The 11,649-nt window shown below is 38.7% G+C and overlaps 1 protein-coding gene across 1 annotated transcript in view; it reads right to left on the reverse strand.

Moving 5' to 3' along the window:
- The window catches only part of LOC308565586 (uncharacterized protein), a gene marked incomplete at both ends in the record, with an annotated part of 33,332 nt that extends 26,177 nt beyond the window's left edge, over positions 1-7,155 (reverse strand). Inside the window, 2 exons of the mRNA XM_081154900.1 lie at positions 4,356-5,319; positions 7,045-7,155. Of these exons, the coding sequence (XP_081011026.1) occupies positions 4,356-5,319; positions 7,045-7,155 (1,075 nt within the window). The remainder of the gene's footprint in view (positions 1-4,355; positions 5,320-7,044) is intronic.
- Between the last annotated feature and the right edge of the window lie 4,494 nt (positions 7,156-11,649).

Raw genomic sequence — 11,649 nt, forward strand, 5'->3', positions numbered from 1 at the left:
TACTGTTGTCCTTAATCCTGTCACAAATTCACTTTCCATGCTCAGCCCATGAAGTTGTTTCATTTGCCAGTGTTTGATAATCACAACCACGTGTAAAATATACTGAGTTCTACAATCAATAATAAGACCTATATGCACATATATATATACAGATTTTTTCATTTAATCCTCACAATAACATGTAAGGTAGATAGTATTTTCCCCATTTACCATTGAGAGAACTGAGGATTTGAGAGATGATGTAAAGCTCTACAATTAACGGCTAGTATGAGAAAAACAAGCAGCTAGTATGAGAAGAATTTAGCATTTAAGATTTAAACCCAGCTCTGCTCAAATCAAAAGCCACCTCCCTGTCAGCATTTATAGATGTGCTGGTAATAATCAGAGATTGCGGGGGAAAGGTTACAGTATAAATCTTGCTGATTCGAGAAAGTTATTTCAGGCTCCTCTTTTTTCCTAACCTTCCATGAGAAAGCAGCAGACAATGAATAACATGGAATTAACACCTACTCAATCAGAGAGTCATTACTCTTTTTTTTTTTTTTTACTAATTTCTTTCAAGAGAGCAGCATGATAGTTTCAGAAATATCATTAAACCCTCCACTGATGGAAGTTTTACTACTTATGTCAAGCCTCAACTCACTGCTTTAGCAAAATATTAAAAAATCGATTTCTGTGCTTAAATACCTCATCCTAGGTGTAGCTGCCCCATTGGTTTTGCACAAATTGCACTTCTCGTTAAAAGTGTACGTGGAATGTAGAAGCTTGCCTTGCTGTTGGAAAGGAAAGAGCAACCAGTCCCGAAAAGTGAGCCCCAAATCGGGCATTCATCATGGAATAATGAATCCATAAGGCTGGAGATGTTCTTAGGCCCAAATTTTCTCAGGTCTCTAGTGCAGGTAGAGATGAGAGGAAGAGCACAACACGGAGCCAGGAGCTGGCGCGCTCGAGTCCTGAATCCACCATTCACTTTTTGTGCACCCTTGGAGGACTCTCCTATCCTCTCCTTATCTGTGAAATAAAGAATAAAACGACCTCTCCCACATAATTCAAGGAATTGTGTCTGCAAATAGCAAACGAGAGAACTTCTATAAAACACTTTGCCGAGAGGGATTATCACTTTAAAGTCAATCAATCAATTTTCATCTGGGAGCGTTTTCCCTCGCCATCGCTGGGAGTTTATGCCCAGCCCTAAAGTCAGGATTGGGGGGTGGGAGGAAAGTACTGCATGTGCTGACAATGACGATGAACATTCAGATAAATAATTGATAGCCAAAGGGACACAACACAGCCTGATTCTTCAAAAATGATGTCACACTAAAATAATTGAGATTTTAGAGGCTAGTTCATGGGAATCAAGAGGGAGTTGTAGAGACAGAAAACTGTCTGGAGATGTGCCCCATGAGGCATGTATAGCTCTCATCCCACTTTCCTAAGGAAGAAACAATTAAATTGCCTGCAGGGACTGCGGGATATGTTGAGAGTACACACATGTTTTTGTATTACTTGTTGTTATTTCTTTTTTCTTTACTTTCTAAATAAGGTATAATTTACAAACAGTAATATACACAGTTTTTAGTGTAGAGTTCCAACAGTTTGGTCACATTTGTATGGTCACATAACCACAAACGCAATCACGATGTGGAAGAGTTTCAATATCTAAGAAAAAGCTCTGAACTTCTCTGTGGTCAACTTTTTTTCCTGCCCAATACCTATGGCAACCACTAACCTATTTCATGTCCATATTGTTTTGCCTTTGCAAGAATGTCGTTTAAATAGAATTCTAGTACATGTAGCCTTTGGCTCTGGCTTCCTTCAGTTAGCATGGTGCATTTGAGATCCATCTATATTGTTTCCTATATTAATTTCCTAGAGCTGCCATTAAAAAGTACCGCAAACTGTATGACATAAACAACAGAAATTTGCTGTTTAGCATTTCTGAGGTCAAGATGCTGGCAGGGTTGGTTCTGCAGCTTCTTTCTAACAGCTCTAAAGGGAGAATCAGTTTCATGTTTTTCTCTTGGTTGCTGGGTGGTTTGCTGGCAATCTTAGTTGTTCCTTGACTTCTGCTGCATCTTGATCTCTTTGCCCACTCTCACATGCTGTTCTCCCTGTGTGTGTCTTTCTCCAAATTTCCCCTTTTTATATGGACACCAGTCATACTGACCTAGCAACCCACTCTGCTCTAGTAGGACCTCATTCTAACTAATTAGATCTGTAGAGACCCCATTTTCAAACAATATCACATTCTGAGTTACTGGGGCAAGGACTTCGACATATGAATTTTGGGGAACACAATTCAACCCATAATATATCATTAGTGTAATATTTTTAATTGCTGGATGATATTTCCTTACATGGACACTACAGATTGTTTATCCATGTCCCAGTGGAGGGATGTTTGTGTTGATTCCAGACCCATCAAACCTGATGATGGGAGATATTTCTTTATGAAACCTGATTTTTTCCCCTCTGGGAATAACTCAGTTTTCCACTGTTCTCCTTGAGCCCTTGTTCCAACCACTTGAATACTTTTTTCCCTTACTCATTACTCTTCATCATCACTTCTGAAGCATATCAAATGCAAAGCCATGTCCCAAACAAACTTAACGATTGTTTGTTCGTAAACCTGCAACAAAGCAACCATCTTCAGTCCCTTTCCTTTCAGTGGAGTTCCAATGTGTTAGAAAAGAGAGTAAGCTTGTTAAGTAACATGAATAAGTACTGAGTCACTGTGTGATTGGCAAGCATTTTATTAAGATACGTTTTCTGGAAGTGGGAGAGATGTTCTAACTGGTCTTCAGGTACCTTTGTCAGTCACTGGTTGGCTGCAAGTGGGCAGGGAAACAGTTTGGAGAATTTCAAAAGAGGAAGAACTATTCAATGTTAGGGTGGAAAGTTTACTGAGGCTACTAATTTCCTGCAAGGAGTTGGGGTCATTATCAAGTGAATATTGGTAATAGTCTCCCCTTGAAGCATATAGTGTTTTTTCAGCTTCTATCCATATAGTTTGGACTTTCTGGAGTTCTTTCAATGCTCATTAAAATTATTTTAAAATCAAAGCTCAAAGCTTTATTTCTAGTGAAAAACCAGATTAAGCTAATGCTCAAAGGGACTTTCCACTCAAATTGAGGGGAATAGATGAGTAAAAAACCTCGAGTTGAATGTTGATGATAACTATGAAGAATAGAGCAGGCTTAGGGAAGAAGAAAATCCATGGGATGGGAGTGACTGCTTTATAAAATAGTTCATGGCAGGTCTCTACAGCCTCCCCGAGTAGGTAACATTTAACCAGCAATCTGAAATGAGTGTGGGTATATTTTATGCAGAGGAAACAGCAAATACATAGGAACTGAGACAAGGGCAAGGTTGGCGCTGTCCAGCATTGCTAGAAACCAGGGTGAATGAAGTGGGATGAATGGTAGGAAAGTAATAAGACATGGTATAGCTTAATAAAAGTATAGATGAGTGAGTGGCATTAAACCATTTCAAAAATTGAAATTATTATTAACTCAAGTGCAATTTTTAAAACACTATGTAAAGAATTAAGGTAAAAGTGACTTAACCATCTCTCTCTTTTTTTATTAAAAAATTTAATGTTGACATTATTGCAGGTGCCTCCCCACCCCCGCCCAATCTAATCACCTCCACCCAACCCCACCCCCCTTTCCTTTGGCCTTCACCAAACAATTGTCAGTGTCCATGGGGTACACATATATGTTCTTTAGCTATGCCTTCACCTTCTTTATCTCTTTTATTCTAATATGACTTTACCTTAGAAAACTTTCACACGCACGTATTTTTCTTCCCAGATCACTCAGTAATGACTGACATATGAATTTATTAAAATGTTATGAGCATTAGCTTAATTTGGTTTTTCACTAGAAATAAAGCTTTGATTTTAAAATAATTTTAATGAGCATTGAAAGAACTCCAGAAAGTCCAAACTATATGGATAGAAGCTGAAAAAACACTATATGCTTCAAGGGGAGACTATTACCAATATTCACTTGATAATGACCCCAACTCCTTGCAGGAAATTAGTAGCCTCAGTAAACTTTCCACCCTAACATTGAATAGTTCTTCCTCATTTGAAATTCTCCAAATGTTATAATTATTTAGCTCTGAATGAAATGTGCCAACAAAAACACATATTTCATTAAATAAACTTCACTTAAAACCATTATTATATTTTTTTCTGCATTTTCAATGATTGGGACTATTCCTCAACTAAAGAAATAAATAACATTAGACAAAACTTTGATTTTAATATCCCAAATTGTCCCTAATATTTGAGTTGTTACACGGAGAAGATCTGAGAAGGGTGAAATAACTTTGTAGATTCTATGCATTACGATAAAACAGAGACAATTTTGCCTTCTCAACAACCTTCTTAAAGGCACCCTTGACCTCTTTGTTCCTCAGGCTGTAGACCAGAGGGTTCAGCATGGGGATGACCACAGTATAGAACACAGATGCGATTCTGTCTGTGTCCAGGGAATGGCTGGAGCTGGGCTGTAAGTACATAACGATGACAGTCCCATAAAATATGGAAACTGTCACAAGGTGAGAAGCACAAGTAGATAAAGCCTTCTGATATGCCCCTTTTGAGTGCATCTTGGAAATGGTAATAAATATCAACAAGTAGGAAATCAAGATAACAAAAAGTGCCAGAAAGACATTAAAGCTTGAAATCAGAATGAGAATCAGTTCACTGACATGTTTTCCAGAGCAAGTTAGAGTCATGACTGCGGGAACATCGCAGAAAAAGTGATGGATCACATTGGACGTACAAAAAGAGAGACAGAAGGTGTCTCCAACGTTAATAGAAGCATTCAGAAAGCCAAGGATATAGCAGCCCGTGGTCATACAGGCACACACCCCGGGTGTCATGGTGGTGGTGTAGTGCAGGGGCTTGCACACTGCTGCGTAGTGGTCATAGGCCATGGAGGCCAAGAGGTAACTTTCCACAGTGGCAAAGACTATAAAAAAGAACATCTGAGCAGCACAGGCATTGTAGGAGATGACCTTGTCTCCTGTTAGAAACCCAGCCATGACCTTTGGCGTGATTGTTGAGGAGTAAGCGAAGTCCACCAGGGCCAGGTTACTGAGGAAGAAGTACATGGGCGTGTGGAGGCGGGGGTCCAGCAGGATCAGCACCACCATCCCCAGGTTCCCCACCACAGTGCTGAGGTAGAAGAGGGTGAACATGATGAAAAGGGGGACCTGCAGGTCTGGGGCGCTGGTTAGTCCTAGAAGGATGAATTGTCTCAGCTCTGTATTATTCTCTGTGGGTGTGATTTGCGAATTCATGAGATGCTATATAGCAAAGAGAAGTAAAGGAACACACCAATCAGCAAAAAATAGTTGCATAGAAATGAAATGTAGAAGCATTATTTTATTAGATAAATAATTTGTTCTTTAATATTATTTATTTCTAAAGCATGGGCATGACAATACAATTTAGCAAAAAGTTATCTATGCAAAAATAGACTTTTGAAGAGGAGGGGTCTTTTCAGATCACCTTCCCAACTTCTTGATTTTATATATGAATAAAGTGAGTTGTCTAAGTTCACATGCCTGGAAATGAATTCATCTTCTAAGTCAGATCTTTTGAGTTTTCTAACAGCTTATACCTACACTCTAGTGCTCACATGCCAGGTGCTTTATATGCATATATTCATTTAATCCTCTCATCAGTTCAGCAGATTGATTAGTTATTTTTCCCATTTATATATCTAGGAACTTGGCAACAAAGAAATTGAGTAATTTATTCAAGATTACACAGGATTCATTGAGTTCAAGCTTTAGACTCTATCAGAGTGGTTCCCAACCTAAATGCTATTAATGAATTTGAATTAAATTTAATTTTATTCAATTTATTTAATTGTCTCTATTGTACTGAACTTAATTCATAGAGTAGCATAGTTGAGTAATACATAAATAAATAGTAGATGCAGTGGGCTAAATGCAGCATTAGGGGCATGTACAACCAACAAAGCCAATTCTGATGAGAAGGTAAAGCATTGGGTGTAAAAGCTTTGGCTCTGAGAAAACATGTGAATGTATTCATATATCAGCCCTATATATCATTTATTACCTGGAAGACATTGGTCTTAACTTATGTTAAACAAACATAAATCTTTAACTTCAATGGCTGAAAGGCTTTTTTGTAAGCAAACATTTATTGAGCCAAAATACTAGCCAAAACAAAACAAAACAAACAAAACAAATCTGGTCTTGGGCCATGGAGTCTAAACCCTCAGTAGCATGGGCAAGGTATAAAAGACAGAAGCATGTCCACTGTCCCAGGGCTTTGTGAGATTTTTTTTATCCATCAAGTAGGGGGAAGGGGGCAGAGAGAGTCTGAAAGAATTTACATTGGCTAGAGGCAAAGGGGGAGGAAGCGAGGCGGGGCCAGCTCTGGGATAGGCCCAGCTCTGCATAAAGAATGCCCACTCCTGTGGACTGGTTGTGGGCAGCAGCCCGAAATCCCTGTGTAAACAACAGGCAGAGGCTCCTGGAGCTAGATGGTGCTTGGTTAAGATAATCTACAGAAATAGCCACCTGGGAATTAATCTGAAATTCCAACAGGCAATGGAAGGAAGGTGAGCAGTTGTTTGTCAGCTGGCCAGCAGCCATTAACAGACTAACAGTTATTAGTCTCAACCTCTGGCCATGGTAATTTAATTGAGAACATCTCCCAGTTTCCTCCTTGTCACTTGATTTCACTCATTTTATCCATCAGCAAAATGAAGGTGGTGTTGAGACCTACCTCAAGGGATTATTGTAAGAGAGGAAAGAAATGATGAATGAAAACAGCACAATGTGGATGTTTACGCAACTGTTAAGCACAATCCTGATGAGTACTGGCTGTGATATTATTATTAGCAGGGAACCATGGTCCCTATGTTGGTTTAGGGAAGTCAGGTGACAGATGTAGGTGGGTGGGCTTTGAAGTGTGGTAGCTCTAACCTTTGAATTGCCTTTTCCTACATACCGCCCATTCAGATATTTTGTTCCCCTGCCCCCTGTATTTTTTACTCTGTTGTCATTTCGAATGATAGCATAGGGACCTTCAAGTCCTCTTTTCTTAATCTCTTTCTTGAGATCCACATTTAGCTTGCGTTGAAGTATTTCCCTTCTTACACTCATTCTTACTGTCATTCCTATCAACACTTAGCTGCATCGTGGATATTGAGGTGTGGAGAAATGAAACTTCGTGCTCTGAGTGTGGATACTAATCTGCAGATCTATTCAGGAGAAAGCACAAATCCTTCATATTTTAGTTGGAGCCTTTTGAAAGACATTCATTCTTTGGTAACCACTATTCTCTACCATCTTCCTCCTGGCTCCTAAACACATTATTTCACATGTCTGTGCTTTAAATTATATGTATTTATTAACACTTCACCCACATAATAATGCAAAGTATTATTAAAAATATCACAATATATCAATTGATATCCATAGATCTCCTGAGGTTCGTAACAATTTAAAATTACTGATTACATGTAGTTTGTCTCATAAATGGAGAGACACATATATAGACACTAGATGACACCCAAGTGATGATTTGCACATAGATGATAAATATAGCAGAGGAGGAAGGGAAGGGATTAGACTGTGTACACACACACACACTCTAATTTACGGTTAAGAAAATGGAGGTTTCGAGAGGTTATCTACCTTTTAAAAATTCTCCACCTGTATGAGATAGTTAAGATGCAAACCCATGTCTAGCTGATCCCAATGCCTATGCATTTAATCACTGCACTGTCAGATTTTCTAAATGAGCGAGTAATAAAAGGGTGAGACTGTGGGGAAATGATGGTGAAAATAGAGTAAGGATCTTGGTAGCTTCATAGTAATGCTTCTGGACTCTAAAGAAGTGTTATTTTACCGGTTGGTTAACTGTCACTTCTGTGACAAGTCAACACATAGTAAATAGAAGCATTTACCAACTACTTAATCAGAGTTATCATCTATTGTAGGTTTTTGTTGCTCTCTAAAGGAAAGCAGCATGGAAATTCATTAATATTACTCTAGTCTCTGCTGGTTTAAGTGTTTTGCATTTGAATCCTATATTTATGCCAGTGTTTCAGAAAAAAGTGTTCAAACAGCCGGATATGAGCTCAGAAACTCATAGAAGATGTAGCTTCCTTACTGCTTCTGCCTCAATTACATTTCTCACTACAGGTGTATATTGAATATAGGGGCTTACCTTGCCCTTGAAATGAAGGGAAAGCCAGTCCTCAATTGTGAGTCTGAAGTCAGAAACTCAGCCCCAGGAGAATGTATAAATAATAGAGGAGAAATTCTCTCCCCTGGGCTAATCAAAAGCTTCCAAGGTCCCTGAAGCATGAAGAGACAGAGAAAAAAATCGTTAATGCGTGGAGCTAGGAAGTCTGGGTTTACGTATTGCATGTACCTTGGATTTTTCTGCTTTCAGAAAATTATCTGTTGATCCCAGTTTCCTGATTTGTGATATAGAGATAATGAAATGATCTTGTCTACATATTTTGCAAAATTGTACTTGTGAATAGCAAATGAGGGTGGGTGTATAAAAGATCTAAGTGAGGGTTTCATTTTTGTCTTAAGGTGTCTTCCCTGTCCATGGTTGCAGACTCACTTTCAATACTCAGTTTGGGGAGCAGCTGATGTATACTAAAAATATTAGCATTTGCTTCAGTAAGCTGACCAAGTGAGCTCTGCTCAGGGTCTGGTCCTTTTAAAATAGTGCCGTGCAGAGTCATGATGACACTTCCCAGCCCAGGACTGAAAGCAAGAGATCGTGCAGGGCCAAGCTCTCAGGGGACAGGGTCCCATGAGGGAGCCACCCTCATGCCACCCACACGGGGAGGAAACAACTCCCCTGTGTACAGGGACATCATCTGACGTGTGCAGTGGCACATGCATCATATATTTTCAGTCTTGCTGTCTTTTCTTTCCCCCTCCATTTAAAAAATTAAGGTGTCTTTTACATAATCAAGAATGGTTTTGTTTAATTAATTTACATCTATTGTAATTTCTCGTATTTAAAATATATTTCTAAAAATTAATTTTGTTTTTTACCTGCCGTGTTTTTATTATTACGTTTTCCTCCCTTCCATTCTTTTTGGCGTTATAACAAAATGTTAGGCTACTAGAAAATTTAAGAAATTGATAAATAATATCCATGTTTTTTCTTCCCCGGGTTTACAGGGAACAGACAAATATGACACATGTGTCAGAGAGATGGAGATTAACTTCTGCCTTAATTTTGATGAGTCAGTTTGAAAGTTTAGTTCAGGTCTGCAGGCAGATGGTTTTCTTTTCTCTCCCAAATTACCATCCTGTAGCCAGTGCTGATGGTGCTCTACCCACATCCCCTTGACACTCGTTCCTGGGTAGGCCAATGCTTATTATGAAACAGAAAAAAAAAAAAAGATTCTGCAACTTTTAGGCTGAAGACTTCTTTTACTGCAAGAATATACTTAGCAACTGTGTGGGCCATTTAATTTAACTGAAGCAGCCGTCCTTAAATGCCAAAAGCAAAAAGAACAAAAATACCCAGTTTCTTCATCTTTCAGGTGGTACAGCTCTGAGTCACGCTTCATGTGCCTGGCAGTGTGGCTGAGCCTCAGATGTGTGGATAAGTCCAGTTGATTAGCAGCTTAGGCGGCTGTGGCCTTGAGGACAGGACTGCTGCTCCTCGAATCTGTTTTCTGTCCTGTAAAAACCCCTTCATATAGTTCCAGTATATTCACAGAGCTACAAAGATTACATTTAAGCATCATAAAAAACCTTCTCATACAGTGTCTGATAGAAGGAAATTATTCAGCACCGATTCCCCTTCTCTTTTCACTCTTCTCTAGCTGTCTCTAACAACTCTGCTCGCCTTCAGGACAGCTTACCGCTTTACGGTGACAGATGTTTATCTGCTCGCACTTGAGGAATGTTTCCTACCTCCAACTCTTAAGGCACAGCCCGAATCGCTTTTATATAATCCACTCACATAATCTAAGTGTATTGAATCCCATGTACGTTCCAGGTAATATATTTGTTACCATTATCAAAAAGTAAATAATATGAGTCTTTAATTATTATGTGGGTAGAGACAGCAAGATCTACAAAGGGCCAAACTGAAAGAGCTATGAATGGTCAACATGGAACAATGTGAGCAAAAACTACATAACCTAGTATTGGTCATTACCTATAACATACAATAAACGAGAACATGCTAATATGAATAAAGGACCGAGTTAATAAATAATTGAGGAAAAAGAGACAAATCTTGCTGATATGATGTGGTGAGAGACTCACACTTCACGTGAGTCTCTGAGAACTATAACCCCAGTCCCATCATGAGAAAATATCAGCAAATCACAATTGAAGGACATTCTGTGAAATACCTGACTAGTCATCTCAACACTGTCAAACCATCAAAAACAGGGAAAGACAGAGAGCTTGTCACAGACCAGAAGCGATTAAGGAGACACAACAATTAAATGCAAGAAAAGGAAATGATATTAGTGGGGAAATAATGAAATCTGAATAAAATCTGAAGTTTAGAAAATAGCATCGTGCCAATCTTGGTTTCTTAACTATACAAATGTACCCTGTAGGGGAAATTAGGCAAGAATGTTATTAGTTTTCTATGGCTGTGATAACAAATTACCACAAACCTGTTGTTATTATTTTTAATTGTATTTTATTTTTATTGTTGATATTATTACAGATGTCCCCTGTTTTCCTTCCCTTTGTCCGTCTCCACCCAGACCCTGCCCTTCCCTCCCTCCAGAAGTCCAAAATCAGTTTCCCTGGACAAAAATCAATTAGTTGGAAGAGCTGTGCACCTTCTGGTGGCTGCTGGCATTCCATGGTTTGTAGGTCACATCACCTCTGTCTCTGCTTCCAAGGTCACATTGCCCACTCCCCTCTTATCATTTATCTGTGGTCAAGTCTCCCTGACTCTCTCTTAAGGTTACATTGGACATCTGCACTATTTTAAAATTTTCTCTGTAACTCCAAAATAATTCTAAAGTTAAATGATTATTTATTTATTTATTTATTTATTTTATTTAAATTTTTTTTTAGATATATCTTTATTGATTTTAGAGAGAGGAAAGGAGAGGGAGAGAGAGATAGAAACATCAATGTGAGAGAGTCATTGATCAAGCCCACAACCCAGGCATGTGCCCTGACCGGGAATCGAACCCCGATTGCCTGGATCCTAGGTCGACGCTCAACCACTGAGCCACGCCTGGCCGGGCTAAATGATTATTTAAAATAATAATTGGAAATGGGTCCAAGAAGAGAATTATCACAGTAAAGAAAGCAGTGAACATTTGTGTTATGCTACCGACACCCAAAAGTACTAGGGTAAGAATGTCAGCATATCCAAGCACAGTCTTACAGATATTGAGATATCGGAGCCTCTTATTCACAAATTAGACAAGTGCACACATTTATGTGGGTAGGTTTTGTATAGTATAGAGCTCCCCGAGGACCAAAATTAAAAACATAAAGCTTATGCCCTGTACTAGCATATTGAATGTGCTAAATTTTTATTTTTGGCAGATGTTGTCATGTTTATATTCTCTATAGATATTTAGAATCATTTCAGTTAATTATATTTCATATGTACGAAATAATTTCAAATATAAT

The sequence above is a fragment of the Miniopterus schreibersii genome (genome assembly GCF_964146895.1).
Source record: "Miniopterus schreibersii genome assembly, chromosome: 12".
Classification (NCBI taxonomy): domain Eukaryota; kingdom Metazoa; phylum Chordata; class Mammalia; order Chiroptera; family Miniopteridae; genus Miniopterus; species Miniopterus schreibersii.